Source organism: Plectropomus leopardus, chromosome 24 (assembly GCF_008729295.1).
Source record: "Plectropomus leopardus isolate mb chromosome 24, YSFRI_Pleo_2.0, whole genome shotgun sequence".
NCBI lineage: Eukaryota > Metazoa > Chordata > Actinopteri > Perciformes > Serranidae > Plectropomus > Plectropomus leopardus.
The window spans coordinates 7,958,011-7,980,379 of record NC_056486.1 but is presented as its reverse complement, the minus strand read 5'-3'; the positions used below and the strand labels follow the sequence as shown (position 1 = coordinate 7,980,379).

Sequence of the window (22,369 nt, the reverse complement as noted above, 5' to 3'; positions counted from 1 at the left end):
TTCTGATTATTTTGAAGTTTGAAATGGGAAATGTCCAGAAATTTAGATTTGTTGTTATAATCTATGCCCACTTTAAGCAATCATTACCAATATTTATTCATCAACTGTGTCTTGCTGCTGGAGAGGAATTAAGGATTGCTGGATTTATGTTACAGCATTAACTCCTGAGAAAAGTCTCTCTCTTTAGTACATTTCATGTTGATCTGTTGGTTGTAGTGTGATTCAGAAGGTATGAGGTTATGTTTTTCACAAGAGTCTACTGCTACTTTTGAAAAAGGCCTTTTTTTGTCATCTTTCCACCCATTAAAATCAAAGTAACAGTTGTTTTTTCCAGCTTTGTGACGTGCATGTGTGCCGATTACAAAAATAAATTGAAGGATGTGATTGATTGTTCAATGTTAAGATAAGTTAATTGTTTTTGGGGTAGCTGTAATATTGTTTATAAAGTTGTATTTATCATGCGTTACACTACTTAGTACTAGGGAAAGTAATACTGTCCAACACTGGAAGTAGGGTGATTTTTTACAGACTTCTATATAATCAGATTTATCTTTGCAGCCTGTGGAGTTGTCCCAGCTGGAGAGATTAGAGAGAGATTGCAGATTTAAGGCACTTGTGCATTGCATTAACTTTTCAGGCGTTGTGTCAAGGATGTGTCATAAGATTTGAATACTGGATTCCTAGGTGGCGCCCATCCAGTCTAATAAAAGTTGCTGGCCTAACTCTTGTGTCCAAAAGGTTTCTAACTCTGGCTTTACTTGCAGGGTATACAGCCCACTTGGATGTACTAAGAAACCTGGATACAGCATTGGTAGTGGGGTTCATTCCTGTGAGAGTTGAGCTAAAATGGCTCAACTGTTGCATTTAAAATTACCTGGATGATTAGCGCTGCTTACGCATCATTGGGCCCATGGAGCAGGCACGCTAGAGCAAGGCCAGGCGCAACCGAGCAGCAGACTTTCGCTGCTAGAGCTGTTGACTTCCTGTTTAGTGCTGCACTAGCTTGAATGAGGATAAACTAATCTAATCTTGTGGCTCTTTTAGACTTTCCAAATGTTATTGGACTTTCACGGGGGTTGTGACGCTAAAAAAAAATGTATCCACAACTTATAGACGTCTCTTTCCCAATGTAAGTCTATGGGGAAAAGGATTTTCGGACCCAGTGGCATCACTGCAGTACCACTGTTTGGCCACTACTAAAATTGGCTTCAAAGCCTGGTGCACCTCCAGGAGGCCTAGCAGCCCCCTGAATGTGATTTTTTGCAGCATATCGAGATTGACCACTGGGAAAAAATTGGAAGCGGGGCTTAGCTGTGTTTCTGCACTGCGTCCGATTCATTAACACAGTCTGTGGTAAGGAGCTATCTCACCTCCTGTTAGATGGTTAAATCACGAGCAAGACCACACATTGCATTTTTCCATCCACCCAAGATAAGTGACACCCAGTGTAGCCATGTCAGTAAGCTATTCCCATTTTCATTCATTTAAAGATTATCCTTAACAGCGCAGTATCCAACTTTCTGAAGCTTTTATTTTGAAGCGGAAGTGGTCTTTGTTTTATTCCGGCAAATTGACCCTCGTGTCTCGCTGGCCAGTCAGCCTCTGCAACCCACCGCTGCCGCTTGCAGAAGAACACACACCGACACACACATTCACACACGTAAGCTCCCGACGGTAATCTCGGACGCCTCTCTCCGGTGGTAGAGGACGCTTGGTCGGACCGCGGAGGGGTCGAGATATCGCCTCGGTTCTTCCCGGGACTCCGTTAATTTCTGCCGGACGCGGGGCGCTCTGATCGGCCGGTGATGCGGGAGCAGCTTCGGAAGTGAGTGCTGGGCTGGGGACTGTTTAAAGTGGTGATTAATAATGGTGATGGTAATTGTGCTGGTCGTAATGCAGTAAACCTGTTCACACAGACAACACATTGGCTGTGGGTTTTCATGGGCAGCAGAGAGGCGGTGAGCTGGGGCACAGATATCCCCCTCACTCTGCAGAAAACACACAGGATCTGAGCTGTAGTCCACAATCTGCGCAAAAATAGTCAGAAAAACTGCACAAAGATCCATTCAGATTATATTTTAGGGATGGAGAAATAGCGTTAGATGCTCTCCCTTCTTGTGTGCTGTTAACACATTTCTGCAAGTCCGTCCGAAATGCATAACGAATGAATGTTACAGAGCATGTTCAAATGCATTTTCCGGCCAATTCTGAGGCACACGGCAAAAATATTCATTAGTGTAAGTAAACATATATATTTGCATGTAAGTGATGGAGCCCATGGCGCATGAAAAGGAAAACAGGACGCTAATTTCCCCATGAAAAGGAAGGAAACTGGTAGCCATTACAGCCAACCAGCCCTTTCTGCACCACAGCGGCTGGTGACTGTGGTTGTTGCCGGGGAATCAGGCGAGGTGTGCGGCCAGTGAGGCTTCTCATCCCACTGTCCGGATACCCGGACCGTGCATTTCCTAATACTAAAGCCTCTCAATGTACTGTTTGACTGGGTAGTTGCTGCCATGTTGGAATAAGAAGGGCATTGAATACTTTAAAGCAAACAGACTGCAAACGGAGCTCCGTGCTGCCTGCGTTTATTTGCCCGTATGTGTTTAAATTTGGCCCGACAGCGATTTGTGTTCATGTATGCGCGCGCGTGTGTGATGCGTTGGCTGAGCTTTTGCATGAGAAAAGAGCCCCACCGAGCAAAGCAGCAATGTATCACTGTGTTGCATTCCTTCACAGTCACAAACCAGTCACACACGGAGGTGCAAACACAATCACCTCCGTGCCAGCAAAGCAGCCCGTGTCTGGATCAGTGCTTTTTTTGCACTGTGTGTGCGTGCGGAGGTGTGTGCACCATGCACAGCGATTTTGATGTGCTGCGTTGGTCTATTTTCAGCTAGAAAATAACGCCAGGCCTCATTTTTCAGCGCAAACAGCGGGGGTTTAGGTTCATGTGTGATGTTCATGCACGGTCAGCATCATCTGATGATGCGCTGTAAAGTGGGATGTGGTTGTTCTGTACTGATACGACATGGACCTGTGCGCGCGCGCGTGTGTGTGTGCGCGCGCGCACTTCAGGAGTTGGTGAAATGAGAGCAGGGGATGCGGGCTGGCTGGTGCAGAATTTTTGGCACCAACGTGATTGCAGGTGTGTGTGTGTGTGCGCGCGCACACACACACTGATTAAATACAGCTGATGGATAAAAAGCCTTAACACACACACAAATTCAACCCCAGATGCTGGATGGTGGTGCTGACATGCTGAGGCATGATTGTTATGGCTTGTGTGTGCAGTCTTTGTATTCAGTGTTGATGAATATCAACAATATTACACCCATAGGGGTGCATTTCTGCAATGAAAGGTAGTGATGGAAGGAACTTTGCCACATGCAAGCCGTATGACTTCTCTGCTCAGGAATCATGTTTGAATGACTTAATAATACATTATACGGGATAACTGCAGCGTCAAGAAGACAATGTTTCTGTATTCGCATTTGAGAACAAATGAGTCTGGCATAAATGTGCTCACTTGGTTGGATTACTTCAAATCAGACTGGTCTTGAGAAAGAAACCAGAAGCTGTCAGAATAGTTTAAAGATGATACTTTATAACCATCCTCCTTCGTCCTCAGGGCATAATTAGCCTGCCAAAACCTTGCAGCTCACAGCCCAAAATGTATAATATGAATGTCCGCCACAGAACAAGAGAAGAGCTGCTTCTGTTTCCCTTCCTCCAGACTTTGTGGGGGAGCCGTCAGACGTGTGAGCCAGTCAGAGCCACCATTACTGCAGGAAAAGTTCATCCCATACTTCATGTATGAAAGTGGCTTCTGTGCAGAATTATTCTTATTTAAAGTCATTTTCTCTGCCTCTGAAGTCCTAAAATGATGAAGAATTACTCAATGCGCGTAGAAAGTCAATCTAATGAAGCATTTAGTTTTGATAATCTGCACTCAGCCTGCATACAGACATGTGATCTGATAGTGGTGACAATAATGCGATGACAGATTTCACTGGTTTTAAAAGGGTTGATGAAATCGTCAATGAGCTGTTCCACGAGGAAACAGTTGTTCCAAGTGATATCTGTTATCCCTTTTTTTTTTTTTTTACCAGTTATTTCAACCTCCCAAGGCCAAAAGCATCAAAAGATTTTTTCCTGTCCTTTCATGCAATTTCACATTGATTATTACAGCAAGTGGAGTCTGTGAAAACAAAACATGCGGCAAAGGTCACAAAGCAAAATGTGTGAGAAATGAATTTCTTCCATTTGGGTTCAATCATCTCTTTGTTGAAAGTTGAATCGCTGCAGTATGAAGACTGTATGTTTTCTGCATTACATAAGGTTTATGGAGGGCCTTTCTGTGCATGCAGCTGATGATATACAATATAAATGATAATCATGATAAAGCCAACTTTTTTACTAGTATGCCTTTGGTTTATACTGCAGATAGAGCTCAGCCAATGCAGCACTCATGGTTGTGGTTAAGTTTCACAACACACGACGTAGGACAGGCTTTCCAACACAGTCATGTACTTGTGCTGGCTTTAACCTGTGTAACAGCAGCAACAGAAGGTTTTCTTATCCCTCCGTCAGCTTCCACCACACATAGAATCTGTAACCTCTTTAGGGGCACAGCTGTGACCAGTGATTCTGTTCATTATTGATCAGTCTGTCTCTCTGGTCTAAAAAATGCCCTCACAATTTCCTGAAATCCTAAGAGGTGTCATCAAAGTATCTATTTTGTCCTAACAGTAACATACCTAAAATCATTTAGTTAGAATTGATTAATCAATCAACAGAAATTTAAAACCTTTTCATTAGGGCTGGGCAATTAATCGAAAAGTAATCGAAATGACTAATAGCACACAGCAGAAGTTCAAGTCAGAGTCCTGCAGTCAGGAGAAGTTGGCCTATTATCAGCACAATGTACTTAAATGTACCTGAATATGGAACCAGTCTTGGCACAGGTATCCGCTGGCTGCTCTTGAACTAAAAGCTGGAAATATTGGCTGACCAATAGCCAATGGGTTTGAGATTGTGTGAAAACAAACTGGGGGAATGTAAACAGCAAAGAATGTATATCCCATTGATCTTTTCATTTGCTCATAATGAAAAAGTTGCAGCTATTCTGAGCTTCTTCTGTGAAGATTTTTCAGCTGCTGTGGTTTGGTCTTTAGCACTGTCACCTTACATTAAGTTGGTTTTGGGTTCAAACCTGCTGACCGAGCTCTGACTTTGGCCCTTCTGGGTGGAGTTTGCACGTACTCCCCCCGAGCATGGGTTTTCTCCAGTTCTTCGGCTTACCCTGTCAATCCGAAGACATGCAGGTTAATTGTTCACTCTAAATTGCCCGTGTGACTGGTGTGAATATGAGCATGAACGGCTGTCTGTCTCTACATGTACCCTGACCGACTCAGCCCCCCTTCATTGCATAAGTGGTTACAAATAATGGATGGATGCCTTTGGACTGATGGAAAAAAAGCTTTAAGTGTAACTTAACTCCTAGTCTCCTCAGTCGAAAAGCAATAATGAGGGTTTTTACTAGTGTCGATTGATTCAGGTCCTAATCTTGACATTGAGTGCTGAGAATTAAAAATTTAAATCTTGGGTATAAATATGCATATAGACTGTCCTTTAAAGGTTGCAACCTGTCTATTGCAATTGAAGTTTGCTATTGGCTGATCGGTTCACAGCCTGGATGTTTTTGTCACCAACCGACCCAACCCTGCCACCTCCCCGTCCCCGCCCTCTCTACAGAAAGCAACATATTTTGGCACTGCATACTTGCTGCAAAAGCACCTTCAGACTGCAGTGCTTTGCCGTGGCCCTGGAAATTCTGCTCCAGTGGTTTCATGCTTAGGGGTTTATAAATTCAAAGAACTTTTATAAAAATCACTTTGGCTAGTAACAGGGACTTTCTACTCGCAGAGCTTTTATGCAGAGCAACACGGAGAGCTGCCGTCGTCAACTCTCAAGTGTCTCCTGTCTCTCTCTTTTCCACTCCGCTGATGAAGAGCCGAGGCTGAGCTGCGTCTCATTGAACTCTGTGAAATCGTGATGGCTGTTTTTCACAGTTATTAGACATTATATAGACCAAATGGTTCATCAAGAAAATATTTTGTGTAGTTAGATTTTATCCCAGTCCTTCATAAACCAACTCGTTGCCTCAAATTCTCAAGAAAGCCCAATATGTGGATTAATCTGTTGCTGAAAATAGCCCCCAACAAATGCACAATTTCCTCCTGTTTGAGTCGTGTCTGTTCAGAATTGCAGTGTCCAGCTGTTTATGCCATTTCAATAAATGCAACTATGTATTTATAGCTTTTTTTAAATAAAGATTTACATCTTCAGTAGGAACCAATGGGCTTCGGGCCAAAAGCCACAGACAGAGTAGAGAAATTGGAAACTGATCCAGTCAGAAAACTTTGTTTACAGTAACTAAAATATAGAACAGCACCAGAATTATACTTTAAAAATGCCATGATGTTTAATTTAGATGCAGATCACATCTTTTTAAAAAAAAAAAAAAAAAAAAAGAAGTAACTAATCATTATGATATATTATCACAAAGAATACTGTGGTTCTCTTTTGGCTCTGTGTGATGCCTCAGGTTTTTTTCCATACTTTTAGTTTCTCTTTCACAAACAGCTTCCTCTAATATCCGGCTGATGAATATGGCTTTCATGCCTTTTAGCCAACTTTTTCTCTTGTTCACATCACGTCCCTGAAGGCCGTTGTTTGAGATCATTCAGACTGGTGTGCAGGAAACATTGTGTCGGGGCTCACTCTCAGTGATAGGCACAGGAAGACGTCGCCGTACCCCGTAAACCGCCTTTAATCATTCATCCAAGAGCCATAATTGACTGCAGTGAGAAAGTGACACTGGTGTCTCTGTGCAGATCCATTATTTAATACGCCTATCTGTCACTGACGCAATAAGCTATTCAGCCGCCTGTTCACGGCAATATGTAGTATTGTGTGTGTGCACATGTAAGGGTGTGTGTTATTGTGTGACGGCACATGTGTGTAATTGTCAAAGAATGACTGCAGTTCAACTTTAAGTTTTGCTGCACAGAGGAATGCTTTGACAAAAACAGGCCTTGAGAAATAATGTGATCAAATTCAGACTGTTCAACAGGCAAGGCATGCTTATTTGTGTTTTAAGCACCTTATCACACACAAATGTTCTTTAAAGTGCTTTACAGGCATAAGAAAAACAAAGAAAAAAGATAAATGAATGTACAAGGAAGTTTAATAAGACAGACGAGTGTAAAAGCAAATAGATAAATACAAGTACCATAACAAGTGATCAATAAAAAGTTGTGGAAAAGGGAATAGTTGTAATCATTATCAATAGTAACCCAGTGATTGTTGTGTGAACAGGATCACCCAAAGCAGCATGACTTTATATAATGCAGATTTGCCCAAATGTAAACAAATACACTGTATGCCACGGATACTTCGCCTGGGGGCCACTTTTGCAAAATTTGTAGTGCTGTGTATCATTCAAAAAAAAAAAAAACTATGATACTAGTAACATACCAGCATCCTGAGAGTGGTACTGATACCAATAGAGTACTTCATTTGATAACTTTTAAAAAATTGTATTACTTCCCCACATCATAATTGGTTTAACCATTATTGATAGGTTCTGCTGGTTTCTATCCCTGTTCGCACCGGGATATGTTGGGTGGGGGATGTCAGTGCTGAATGCTCTTCCTCTCCCTCGTCAACTTCAATCAGATCGCCCTCGAGCAAGGCAGCGAATCCCTGACTACTCTGCCGGAGATGCTCAGTGTGCAGTAGTTTATCTTTTGACAGTTTACGATGCATTATCAACACTTTGGCTTGTCCCAAGGCCACGATACATTTCCAAAGGAGACGGTGTCGGCTTTCAAAGAGCATAAAAAAAGAGTCAAAACTGGAGATGCTTGGTTCCTGCAGGCCACCACTGATATATGATTTTCTCTTGTGTTGTTGTTTTTTTTTTTTTTTTGTTCATTAACCCCAGCGGGACATCTGGTGGGAAGTGGTAAGACTGCAGCTCTGGATTGTGTAGACATATTGTAACAATGTGTTTGTGAGGTGTTTTGGTGTGTGTGTGTGTGTGTGTGTGTGTGTCCTTCTCTCCCTTGGGCTGTCACGATCATAGTAAATTGTCAGACAAATTGTCAGACAAATAATTGGGGTTTTTGTTTTCTGTTCATTTTATGCTCTTGTGTTTGGCTTTGCAATAAGACCTAAATCCACGTTGGTAATTTCAGTGGCGGCTCAATGAAATGATGCAATCATTGGCAAAGGAGTGTCAATAAACGTTTAAAGAGTTTGCCCTCTCGCTCTGCTGCACATCAATTTGTCTTCAACAGCTTGTTCTTAATCTGTGTCCGATCTAATTTAACGAAAATGTGGCTTAAGATGGTACAGAATAGTAGAAGGAGGCTTGACTTTATTTTTAAAAGTTACAACAAAAGGCAAAAACAAACAACAAGCCAGTGTTTCCATTCCTGCTTTAGCTTCAGACCCTGGCTGAAAGGCTTTGTTTTGTTTTTTGGGCCAAAGTTCAGTGAAGTTAACAACTTTACTGCTAATTTCGTCTCTGCTCCGATTGCCACCACCTGTCTGCTCTGAGCACATCCACCATCAGTCCTCCTTACTCAGCCACGCCCTCGCGCCGCAAACACGAAGCACTGAGCTATTTCTTAAAAGACCCATGCTACTTTTATAACCCCGTGTTTACAGTCAGACATTTCTGTGGGATTATCTGTATAAACCGGACGGAAGCGACGACTTCGGCATAACTTTCCCAGAGCTGTCAAACACGCCGCTGAACCCGTAGGGGAGACTCTCCGCTATAAATCAGGAGACCCGTTATCGGCACCTTTCTATCATCATCCTGCTTCGGAAAGCAACAAATGCAGACTCATATTAACTGAAACGGAAGAACGTGCCCAACAGCAATAACGTCTTTCCATGATTTTCTCCTGACACTGAAACCTTGTGCTCAGGTAGACTCTCTATTTACCCAGCGGATGAATACCAACCTAATTCACTTTTTTTGTGGCCACATTTGTAACATTGGCTTTGAAATGTAATGATTGTGCAAATTGATTGTCAGATGATCTCAATTAAGTAATTATGTAATAATTGCAATAGGCCTACGTCTTCCAAACAAGTAGCTGGTTTCCTAAAGGTGGCTGAAGCTAGAGTCGGTGGTGGGGACAGACAAGGTGTTGGGGGCGCCGGGGGGGGGGGGGTTAATGCAATAGTGAAACCTAATACAACAGTTTATTGATCTTTAAAGGAGAATTATCCTTTGATTAGCCACCCCTGCAGGAAAAATCCAGAGGCCCTCTGGTTCCAGAATAGCCTCTCATTAATCTCAAATATTTAATATTTGCCGTAAATCATTTTAAAACTCACATGTATCATACAGTCATATTTTGAAAGTTGTCACTGTCACTTGCGCATTACTCGCCTCAAATGTTTTCAGAAACATGTTTTAGCTGACCTTTTAACTGTAACTTGAGATTGGGCCGACTGCCATTGTTTCTCTTGGACCAGTCCACATTACATCACCCACCAGTGGGAGCGTTTATTGGTCTGATAAGGCGCGCTTCATTCTGCTCAGTTGCAGGTTTTCTACCTCTTGAGCAATCGTCTTTTTCTCTGTTCTCTCTGGTCTTGTAGCACCAATGTCAAATGTATTGGACAGACAGCCTAGTTTTATGTGAGGACCCTCTTCTAATTTGATGAAATACTTCTTTAAATCTTTTTAACTGACCAAAACTGTGTTTTAGATTTAGCCTTACCAGTACTCGATCTTTGCAGCTGCTATTTTAGTATGTGGAAGTTTTTTTAAAAAAAGGTAATAATAACATGTCTGCTAATATTCATTTTTACAACTCAATGTTTTGTTGGACAGAATACTCCGGTCTTGAGTTGCAGCCAAGATAATGTCCACAGTTACTAACCCTGACGTTGATGAGCTACTTTTGTTGTTGATGTATGAATGTTTAACTGGAGGATTTTCCTAAAATTGAGCTTGACGTGATGCGATCAGAGTTCCTTAGAGAGCAGTTGCCGCACAGTCTCAAAGTCATATATAATAGGGACTTTTTCATCAGAAACAATCTTTGACTGAGTGCAGACTTCATCTTGCAGAAAACAAATTAAGCAAACGGGTCAAGTGAAAAACTCAGTAAGAAAAAAGTGTGTGTCTGTGCTTTGTTTTACAGTATGTTATGTTTTCTTGTCGTAGAAGACGCTGGGCTCAATAAAACAGCCTCTCCTTTCTCAGGAAGAGATATTGTTGTGTGACTCATCAATTGGTTCTTGACCCCCGGTTGAGAATCAGCGACTTGAGTTTTATGTGAAAATAGAAGTGCTCCTCATTACTGTTTATTTGCGTCTGAGCAGCTGATGTAAACAGCTGCAAGTTACCTGTCTCGCTCGAGGACGTCTTGTCAGATTGTCTCAGCGGCTTCAGTCAGTTGGAAACCCACATCTCCGTACGTTTGATTCTGCGCGCTTATTAGAAGCATTTGTCCGAGTGGCTCGAAACAGCACGCCAATGACGCGCTGAGTGACTGAGCTACTGTTTGCACAGACTCTGAGCTTAGAGGATTTTAAGTAGCTCTTCACCATGGGACCCCTCTCCTCATTATCTGGAGTGGGAGTGTGGGAGAGAGGCAGGAGAGAGAAAAACAAGGGCAATGCAGAGAAAAAACACAGCATATGGATTATTATTTGTCTGCTTTTTCAGACAAAGGTTAACTGCAGGTGCGCGTGTGTGTGACCAACTCGACGTGTGCTTTTAACAAGCTGGGAAGGGTTGCAGTGTGTACCAGCTTGCCTCAGGCCAGAATTATACAGCAGAAAACAGCACTTTGTCTGTGAAGGAACGCTGAGCAGCACCATATTTTAAACTGTTCTGCTGTTTTTTAGCTGTTTGTTTTGCTCCCCGTGATGTTTTTTGACACACAACTCCCACTAACGCCCACTTTGCACACCTACTATTCACATGTATGTAATCCTGATCACACACCTGCATTGAAGAAATCTGTTTGGACTTACAGATACGCGTCCCGGCTCCTACTCCCACTCTTGTCTCATTTTCACCTTCACATCAGCAAAGAAATAGCACTAATATTTCATTCTAACTGGCACTGAATAGACATTCAACTGTCCTATATTTAACTTAATGGAGAAAGCGTCACAGACACATTGATTGACACACACTTTTAAATAAGAAGCCACTCTCATTTATAGGATTGCACGGAGACAAATGTCTATTTATTAACCATCTGACATATAAAGTGGAAGGCACAAGAAATCTTGAGACTCCGCTGTTCTCCGTCTCCTGTGAAGGACTTTTCAAATATTTGATGTGCTCTGAACAAAAAATACTTAATTGCCTCGCTGGTAAGACATGTGGCTTCCATTAGCTTTATGTAAACAGGCAGCTGGCGCATTACCATCACATTTACAGCAGCGTCTATCTGACACTTCACACTCGTATTAATCGCGGCGCAGAACTCCTCTCTTTTCTCTCAAATGGATGCACTTTGTTATTCATGCAGCTGGAGTCAGACGTCCAGACTTTCTTATCATGTTAGTACAATAATTATTACAACAGCAGCTAAGTGGAACTAATGAGCAGGAAAATCAGCTCTCTGCTTTACAGTAACACAATTAGTTTTTAAAGTTAATGTTTTCTAGATGGCATTTCAATTCAAAGTGGGTGTTTAAAGACGGCATGAAAGAACTGGGATTAAACAGGAAACGCTGAAAGGACATACGGAGACAGCAAATACTGACACTATATTTAAGGTTATAAAGCAACAAGTAAGCAGCAGTGAAATGTCATCATTCAACAGCTACTTTACGGATACTTAACAGTTTATGATGAAGACACAATAACCACGTGATGCTACTCTGCTAGCACAGTGTGGAAGCAATGCTTTACTAAAGGACTTAAATCCCATATACAACTTTTATTACTTAATGGTGAATTTTAATCAGTTTTAAGTACTGAGTACTTTAAATTTAAATACCACTGCAAATATGCCATTTACTGACAAAATGAAACCTGACTGGGCTGCAGGTCTTTGGTCAGATGTTCATGTTTTAGACTGAAAATAAAGAACTGAATTTGAGGATTTTTCGTTTTAATATTGTTTTCTTAATTCAGGACATTTGGTCAGTTACTGAATTGGTGACACTAATCTTTGTTGTCCACCATGAAAATGTGCTGATTGTTTATATCTTCTGTGCTGCCATGAAGATCTGTGGAAAGCGTCCACGTTTTAGATTATATCTAAATATATTTTGCTTCTTTGCAGCACCGTCCATCTTTGAAGCATAGTTGACTGGACAGACATGGATGTACACTTTCATTTGAGCAGCTGGCAGATGCATAAACTGTGAGGGGATAATTCTGGTTTAAATAAATATTGAATTTTTAGAATAACTTAAATCTATGTTTTTTTTGTTTTTAATTGCAACTTTTGAAATGACCTAAGAGGAAGTCAAACTAGAGACATTCAGATTTATAGTATTCAAAATAAAATATTTTATGCTCTATGTTATCTCTGCTAGTTAGATTTTAACATTAAGTATCCAGTAGTAGGTACTTTTCTCAAGGAATCCAATTGTGTATGAAAATTCAAATTTTTACCGCCTTTCTCTGCATCCAAACAAGACTTCTTTTTAAATTTTGTATTTCATATTTCTAAACTGATATTTAATGATATTACAGCACAGCACATCTACGGCGAGGTAATATTCCAGCGTAGAAGGAGTCGGGGGTTAATAGGGGGCCCTGTACCAGCTTAATCCACCCATGTTCAGATGAAGACAGTTTATTTTTGTCAATTTCTTGTAGGTGTCGTCTTCTGTCATTCCTTAGGGGCATTTCATTTTCTCTGACAACCTCATTGTTGTGTGTGTGGAAATTCACATTATTGTCAGAAGCACTTTATTTCTCCAAGTGCGACGGGTTAACGTGGTTAATTAGTTCTGACCCACGAGGAGACAGACTCACAATACAGGACTGACATGGAGCGTGCAGGACAGTAGGAGCTGGAAGAAAAGGACAGAGTTCAGGACCTCGAACAAGAGGCGCAGATTCTTTAAATGTCATCGTTATCGTTCATATTGTGGTACATGAGAAAATGCACGTCCCTCATTGCAATTCTGAAGGCTTAAATCACACACACAGATTCCCTTTTCACTACATCTGTTTGTCTCCAACACACACACACACAAATACACAGCCGAATCTCCTGTGAGTGGCGAGCAGCAGTCACGAGGAGAGGATGTGTGAGGGGAGAATGACACAGCAGCCATCTATCGTTCTCTCGCTCCCTCTGCCTCTTTCTTTCTTCCTCTCTCACACTTGTGTGGTGCAGGGAGGATGGAGTCTGAGTGGTTTTGTGCCACAGTGGGTTGTTATTTTCTAAGATTGGGAAACGGAGGGGGGAAACACACAAATGATGGGATTAATGTCATAGTGTGGGATTTTGGGGGAGCTGATCTAATTCATCAAGGACTGAGATTCATTTCAATGTTAACTCAAAGGACTTTCGATCTCCTTTTGGTGTTTTTAGGAAGACGCAGTCGTTTGCTGTTAATGCGCTCTTCTTATGCCAGTTTCGGAAGGCACGTGTCTATAAATATTTACCCTCCTGCTTTACATAACTTACTGATGAGAGGGTTTTATAACGTAATTGTACAAAACCAGTGGTCGACCTCCTGTAAGTCGTCTATACGTGAAAAAACTCTGAATTCTGTTTTGACAACTTTTTTTTTGATAGAAACATTTAGTTTGAGTGGATTTATTTATATCATTTGTAAGTTTGACTTTGGAGCTCTTGGTAAAGTAGAAAAACACAGAAATCAGTGACATTTTTTTGAATATATAACAGTAGACTTCAAAAAACGATTCTCTTTTTACAGACAGGCTTCTATTTTTCTTTTGCAATTGTAAGAAAAGAATAAAATCAGTGACATCTTTTGTGCAGTTATGATTGTATCCTCTTGAATAATCCCCACTTTTTTCCTTTTTGCACCGTACAAAACTCATCAGAGATTAATCAAACGCTTTTGCGTTGATGTGGCTTACAATTACTCTCCTTTAATTTTGGAATATTTGTATAAAACTTTTCCAAGTAGAACTCGTCATCTGTATAGATGTATTCCTCTTAGCTCCATCGGTTTAAGTGGTTTAAGTTTCGTGTCGCTGATGGTCTTAATCCGGAGTAACTCACTGTAGGAAAGCATGGCAATTTACATGAGAAGGTTCAGAGTCAGACATACGGGGGGCGAGGGTAAAATATATCAAAACAAGGTGACTGAGAAAGTTGCTGTGGGGTTAACTTTAATAAATTTACGTGAAGTTAAAACTGAATGTAAACCTAACCACATACACTGTTATACAGGGCTCCAAACATATACATTTGTTTGTTTTTTTTTCTTTTCTATGATGCAGTACTTGTTGGTAGCATTTCCCACCTACATTGCTTTCAGTTATAACACAGTCATGTTAAATAATTAACACATTTCCTGGCACTTTCATGACACAGAAATCTAGAGGGATATAATGTACTTCACAGTCTAGTTGTTATATTCATAAAAAATTGAATTAGTTAATGTGCCACAAAGGAAAATATTTTATTTAAAAATTGCCACAACAGCAGCATGACTCCGGTGATTGCAGTGTTGGTCGTCACCACTTTGGTCAAGGTAGAACTATCTCAACAAATACTGATGTGAAACAGATTTGTACAGAGAATCATGGTTCCTGGAAATGTCAGTGTCACTATTGGATTGATTGCGTCTGGTTCAGACAGCCATGCCCCCCCTTGGGGGGTATGTATACCTACAACAGCCTCAGCTCCACTCTGTGTTTCGTGCATGCTAACAAAGATGTTTATAACATGAACAACATGGAAAAGTCACAGAAACAGTTTTTTTTTTTTTTTAAGATGGCATTTTTTAATTATGTTTTTCCGATTACATTTTCCAGGCCTGGAAAAGTCATGGAAAAGGCATGGGATTTCTTCTGTATCATAAAATAGTAACAGTAATCTTCTGTGGATAACCTTCCACATAATGTAATTTAACGGCAAATTCATTTTTTGTAGCTGCTGGCGTGATGTAGCTCTAAGTTAGTTTTGTTTAGCATCATCTGCATTTCACCATTTTCTCCCTGGGTTCGTCTTTCCCTTCATCTATGCCAGCTAGCTGAAATTAACAGTTTGAATCTGATTTTTTTTTCTAAACGCCAGGCAAGTAAAAAAAAAAATCGTAACTATAAGGCCTTGAAAAGTCTTAATTTTTTCCATGAAAATGTGTAGGGACGCTGTGGAAAACATACCTGATAAAGATCAACGCATTAGCATTGAAAGGCCATTGCTGGTATTTAGTGTAGCATGATATTTTCATATCGATTTAGGGGAGCTTTAGACTCATGAACTATTAAATCCACTCAGCATGTGACCATTATGTCCTTTCTGTCCCTTTTCAGCCACCAGACCCAGACGACATGCTGGGATCATCCTAAGATGGCCGAGCTCTACCAGTCGCTGGGTAAGATGCTAATTACACAGGTATCGGCTATAGAGCCGCCACAGAGCCGCCACAGAGCCGCCACAGAGTTCCTTCTTTATTCCTGCTTTGCATTTTGCTAACCAAAGGCGGTGGCATTATCCCGCTCCAGTGTGTGATTAAACACTGCGTCCTGCAGTCAAAAGAGGCCTTACATGTAACACAACAGCGTCAGCCTCCAGTGTGACATATGACATATGTGTCGGCAGCGCTTTCCATTCAATGATGAAGGCATAACACGTCAATGCCAATCTTTTACCTTCTCTTTAATGTGGAGGCTGATCTCCTCCTCTTCTCAGAGGGTAAGGAGCTTCCAAAACTCATTGTTTTGTCAGTTTGCGGACATTTACAGACGCTGTTCTAACAGCTGCTTTTTAAATATCCCCAGGTGGGCTGCACACATAAACATGTAGTCAAAACCCGCCTTACCTGTGGTCATGTCTTTCCAGTTTTATGTTTGACTCAGACCTCTTTTTGGCGCTGTTACTACCTCTGTTCCCAGCTCAGAGGCAGATAACTCTGCCCCCCCTTTCTGCGATCGTACATTATATACAAAAAGAGGCGAGCGCGCAGCGTGATATTCCTGCTTTGAGCAGGAAATATAAAAGCGGCTTGTGTCTGTGTCTTATCATGAAGTAAATGAATTGCTTGACTGTTATAAAAGAAGCGGTATCACTTCTTGACACATTACTGTTGAATGACAAGACAAAATTAAGAACTTTAGTTTGAGTCCACCATCTTCTTCTTCTTCATCTCTAAATCTTTATTTTTGTTTCTCTTTCTTTAGCGGACCTGAACAATGTTCGGTTCTCGGCTTACCGAACGGCCATGAAGCTCCGACGCCTGCAGAAGGCTCTGTGCTGTAAGTACTCTCCGTCTATAAATAGTGTATATGCACATACCTCTCCTACCTGTCATATATAGGGTTTTCGTCTCTCGCTTCAAGTACACTCATCTCTCAACATGAGTATTCCTCTCATTGTGTTCCAGCCCTCCTACACTTGTCCTTTGTTCTCTCTTTCTCCTAATTCACTTCATTTGCCGTTGCCTTCTTCCTCTCCATCGTCTCCTCTTCACTTGCTCCTTTGTGTATTCTTTTCCCTCCTCCTCCTTTTCTTCTTACTTTCTCTTCTTTGTGTCTGTGCTCTGCTATCAGTCTGCATGTGTGTGAATCCATATGTGTGTTTACTCATCCCTCTCGTCTCTCGCCGGTGAAGCGGGCGAGTGCGAGCCGCCCACGAGCTGCTATGTGTGTGTGTGTGATATGTTTTTAGGTGTATAGCTGTAACTGTGTAGCACAGAAGCACTATTTATGTTGAGGTGGCACTCTAAAAATAAAAATGAACAGGTTTTGTGATTAACCCTGGCAAAGGATGCGCGGTTGTGAGATTTTAGTAGCCTTAACCCTTTGCTCGCATTATTCCCTGCAGCAGACCTGGTGGGCAGTTTTTTCTGTCTGTTAATACTCTTTTTCCTTTTTTCTTTGCCAGGACAATATATCTCACTTTTTCCTCCACCTTTTATTTTTTATTTGCCTAAATACCATTACATAATGTTACACCAATAGCTGTGTCTTCCTAGTTTTCTTTTAATTTAGGTACAACAAGATAATGTATAAATATTTCAGTCGTTAAGCAAGACATTGGAATTTTGACTGTCCTCTGTTTTTAAATAGTACGTGCATAAGAATATGAAATGAAAAAAAAACGTTAATGTAGGTAGTAATACAACGTAAAGGGGAATTCTGTTATTTTTTCAACCTAGTCCCCGTTCTCTCATGTTTTTGTGTCAAGTGTCATGTCAGCAGCAAAAAAGGCTACAATGTAGTCACCGAGGTAAGGTGTGCCTGGCAATTCACATCCACTAAAAGTGCTTGTTTTTGCCTCTTTCAGACTCAGATTAGAAGCGCTGTACAATATTACAGAATGGATCCTACAGAGAAATTAAATGTTTGTGTGTTTTGTGTCCAAGTCTCACGTAAGAAGAGGCTAAAACCTTACACACTTCTTCACACTGTTGCAAGATACACTTTCTGTACTCCAACACAACAAACTCCTCTAAGCACTCCTCTCTACACCTCTCACTCAAGTCTCCACTGTTTTCCTCCTGCAGCAGGTCACAACTCGCAAGATTTCCAAATTAAACTTCTAGTTAGTGAGACTTGGACACAAAACAGACCGGAACAAGTGAAAGGAACAGAAAAACATCTATTTCTCAGTAGAGTCATTTTCATAATGTTGTCAAAGAGTCGTATTAACAGTCTGATTCTGTCAGATAAAAAAATAGCCCCAAATGGTGATATTGCAGCCTGTCTCACTGCTGCTGGCTGCTGCACTATCTCTCAATACCGGAGCAAATTCAAGTCACTTAAACACAAACTCATGAAAATAGGGTCCAGGTTGAAAAATATCATTGTTCCCCTTTAATAATAAAGTCCATAATAAATGAACAAAACTCATTAAGGCTGCTATCATCAATATTTTTATATTAACAGTGGATCACATGACAAAGAAACAGAATTATCACCCGACTGTATGTGAACACAGGAAAAACACACCGTTCATTACTGGCCCAGCGCAGACAGACAGGTAGGGACTGGCAGGTGATCACAGTGGAGCATTTAGCAGCAACATAGACAGATTTTTTTCTCAGGAGTTGGTGCTGACCAAAAACAGATATAACGTGAATATGGGACTTTCATTTATCAAGTGGACACAAACCCAACTCTAAATGAATGCTAATGTTGCTCAGTGTCTGCTAAATGTGTAAATAAGCAAAAAAATAACTTCAAAAAATTCGAACTTATGAGGAATTTGCAGAAATTCATTTAAATTGCATCTGAGCCCTCTGCGGTAAACGAAACATTACACACAGATTCAAGGATTTTAGAATACATTTTTTTTCACATTTGTTGTTTGAAAAATGAAAGCTAAAATGAATTGCCCTGTTCATCAGCCTCTTTTGTGTTTGCCTCTCTCCTGCTGTACACCATGCTGTGTGTTCTTGGAAGAGGAAAAAGGGCAGCTGTGCCAAAAACAAGACTTAACAGTTTTATGAGTCACAAAATTCACAAAAGCAGCAAACTTGCAAGACAATGTCTGAGAGCTAACGCTGGCAGATTCTAATCACAGCTCTCGTCTGTGAAATGATATTCCAAAATAAAATACAGATTTTTTTTTCAGTTGTAGTTTAGTTTTCAGCCTTCATCTCATCACTCCCATAACTTCTTGACTGACCATGCATGGAGAATTTAAGTAGTGATTAAAGCTGGGTTAAGTGAAGGTTCTCAGGGTAATATATTGAAGGTGTTTGGTGAAAACGTGTCTTAAGATGAATAATGTGATACTTTATTGATCCCCGGGGTAACGTCACCTTTTCACTGCCGTCCTTGAGCAGCATTAAACTCAGGGATACTCCGAGCACCAGCAGGTCTGCTTGAAGGACAGTGTGAGCTCAGCAGCAGGGCACGCTCAGCTGTGTGTGTGTGTGTGTGTGTGTGTGTGTGTGTGTGTGTGTGTGTGTTAGTCTGCTAACTAACAGTCCTCCTCTCTCTCCGTCTGCAGTGGACCTGCTGAGCATGCCGATGGCGTGCGAGGTGTTCGATCAACACGGCCTGAAGCAGAACGAGCAGCTGCTGGACATCTCCCAGCTGGTCACCTGTCTGACCAGTCTGTACCAGCGGCTGGAACAGAGCCACTCTCACCTGGTCAATGTCCCCCTGTGTGTGGACATGTGCCTCAACTGGCTGCTCAACGTCTACGACACGTACGTGCGGCATGCTTCACACAGGAGAGAGTTTCCTTTATTTCAGTGACGTTATACAGACTCTGAAATGTTGTTTTGTTGGTTGTAGTGGTCGCACCGGAAAGATCCGCACTCTGTCATTTAAAACTGGAATCATCTCGCTCTGCAAGGCTCACCTGGAGGATAAATACAGATGTAAGTAATGCAAACACTTATGCACTTATATAAGGGTTTCAAATCCGGGGTGCAGTGAGTCACACCACTGCTCTCATTGCTCTGAATGAGCTTGGCCAATCACAGTGGAGCGGGAAAACGATTGCTCTACAAAAAAAATCATCTACTCAGGGAATCATAATGCTGTCTGAATATTTGGACGTGAACTCACAGGATCACAAAGCTGCAGCCAGGCTACGTGGTGTTTTTAACAGTCAGTTAGTGCAAAATGATTCATAGAAACAATAGTTTGTTGCAGCTGTTTGTATGCTGCTGTATCTCACCTAATTTAAGGTAGCATGTTGTTTTTGATGAGATACAGCAGTGTTATGTATTTAAAGAGTTAACCTCACAGTATACTTAAGCTGAAGGTGATTTCTCACATGAACTCAAGACAATGTTTCACTTTCACGCATTTTGCACAACAGGAAATAGTCCATGTCAGAAGCATTCTCGCCTACTGGAAATGCTCCATTTGGTTTAGGCAGAGAGTGGAGCCTGAGTAAAGGATGCAGGAGGCAAGATATGACACAGAGTTCACATCACTGTCCTTCTGCCTGTCTCCTCTCTCCAGTCTTGTTCAGACAGGTTGCCAGTGCGACAGGTTTCTGTGACCAGCGTCGTCTGGGCCTCCTCCTTCACGACTCCATCCAGATCCCCCGGCAGCTTGGCGAGGTCGCCTCTTTCGGTGGCTCCAACATCGAGCCTTCCGTCCGCAGCTGCTTCCAGTTTGTACGTGACACACTCTCACACACACAAAAACCTCTTTCTAAGCGTTTTCTTTTGATAATAATAATAATACATTTTATTCATAGGCACCTTTCTGGACACTCAAGGTCACCTTACATCATAAAAAACAAACACAGAGTTAAAGAAACAAATAAGAATACCAGTAAAATACAATTTTAAAAGATTTAAGAGAAAAGAAAGAGAGGAAAAGATGGAGTACGCTAGTCTGAATAGGTGAGTTTTGAGTTTGGATTTAGCAGTTGACTTTCTGGAGTTAAGGGATGTCATATTGAATGCACTCACTAATATTAGTAACAGGACTATCAAATGCTGCAATAGCTGCATGTCTATTTGTGCTGATGCTGTAGGCCCTCCAGATGAACACCACATATTAGCACAGCCCTAACAAGTGTATGAGGGTTTGTTTACGTCAGGCTAAATCGGGCTTATTATAGAAAGCAGTTGGATGTTGCTTTACAGAACAAACACAGCTTTACAGAAAATAAAGGGCAAAACAATGATAAAACCAGGGATGATAAAAACAAGAGGGAGAACAAGTGCGTGGCAGACTCCAGTAAACAGGGCCAGAGAGTGTCTTTGTGTGAATGACAGCTTGTACGGGATCAAACAAATGATCACTGACAGCTGCAGAGATGTCTCTGAATTGGAAACATGGGCAAATCTCACAAACAAATAGGACAGAATGAACACCATATATCTATCCGTGCATTGGCGCTTAAATGATAAAGTGTGTGACAGCACAGAGCAGCAAGGAAAGGAAAGTCGCCAGCTCTCCAGACCAACATCCCCTTTGTGTTCCTTGATGTTTGGGAGCAGACAGCATCAACGTTTGAGCCACAAAACAAGCAGCAAATCCAGCGTTCACATAATTTTTTTTTCCAAAGGATTCCAGTAATTGCAGTCTGACTGGATTATCCCTAATCTCCAAAAGATGATCCAGCATTTTCATGTTTAAAGTCCCCGCTTTGGACACCGATTTTAGCTTTCCTCAAATGTATTCTGAGAGCAAAACCATTGTTAATGTGTTCAACAGAGAGAATATTGTGGAAATCAACCGCTTCCAAAAACCCTCCTCCAAACAGCAATAGTCCAATCACATCTAAAGCAACCGTTTAAGATGTGGCAGAACTACGCTGTGCCTCGCAACTGTAACTAGGCTCAGTAAGCTGTCAAGCTTTGGATTCCTACACATGTTGAAGTGGTGTGCACGGAGAGATAGCCAGCGTTTAAAGAGCAACTTCACTACGTGTTTTAGCTTGAATACGCCAGCTGCACAAATCAAAACACACTCTAAATCTAGAATTAGTCTTAAAGTTTCCCCGAGGGATGACGCTTTTCTGTAGGTCGTTATCTTCACCCTGGTTTTCTCATCGTTCAGCCTATTGGATTTTTTTCATTAGATTTTGGATTATTTTAGAAAATAAGCTCTGTAGCAAACAAACGTTTATGATTCTTACACGTTTTGTTCAGCAAGATAATCTCCACAAATGAACACCACTTTCAGGATTTTTGAAGCCTAAATGTAAAAAGTAAAAAGCTAATGTTAGGCCATAAACAAACTTCACATCACCACCGCAATGAGGGGACCAGAGGTGCCGAAATGCTAACTTATTGCTGGGCTTTGGGACTCATTCCTGGTGTACTCTTATTTCTGCTTTTACTGATACTTTCATGTAAATGAACGTCACAGATTTTGGGGGTCTAGAGGACAGAATTATGGGACTTTCTCTGGAACAAAAGAAAATATCTCATGTTGTATTGAACACTGTAGACTAGAACCAGAATCAGTGTCACACCTCATGGTACCAGGGTGTTATCTTGTGAGGTACATGTTCTGTTATCTGTGTTACCAAAGTGTATGAGCCCAGTCCAAAAACTAGGTAGTTTGCAATGTATGCAAATATATTACTGTTGCAAGACCACTATAGCAGGCACAGCTCACAAAGCCTGATTATCACAAAAAGGCATCCCTGTCCAAGACATTTTACACAGAAAAACATTAACTTGAACGTCTCTTGTTGCACAGTAGCAATGGTACTTTTTTATTACAGTGTCT

At 41.3% G+C, this 22,369-nt stretch overlaps 1 protein-coding gene across 5 annotated transcripts in view; it reads left to right on the top strand.

Moving 5' to 3' along the window:
- Positions 1–22,369, top strand: part of dmd (dystrophin) — a 317,286-nt gene that overhangs the window by 265,432 nt on the left and 29,485 nt on the right. For all 5 annotated transcript variants that reach the window (XM_042513263.1, XM_042513262.1, XM_042513261.1 and 2 more), the window contains 5 exons: positions 15,527–15,588; positions 16,394–16,468; positions 19,170–19,371; positions 19,460–19,545; positions 20,138–20,295. In XM_042513263.1, the coding sequence (XP_042369197.1) occupies positions 15,527–15,588; positions 16,394–16,468; positions 19,170–19,371; positions 19,460–19,545; positions 20,138–20,295 (583 nt within the window). The remainder of the gene's footprint in view (positions 1–15,526; positions 15,589–16,393; positions 16,469–19,169; positions 19,372–19,459; positions 19,546–20,137; positions 20,296–22,369) is intronic.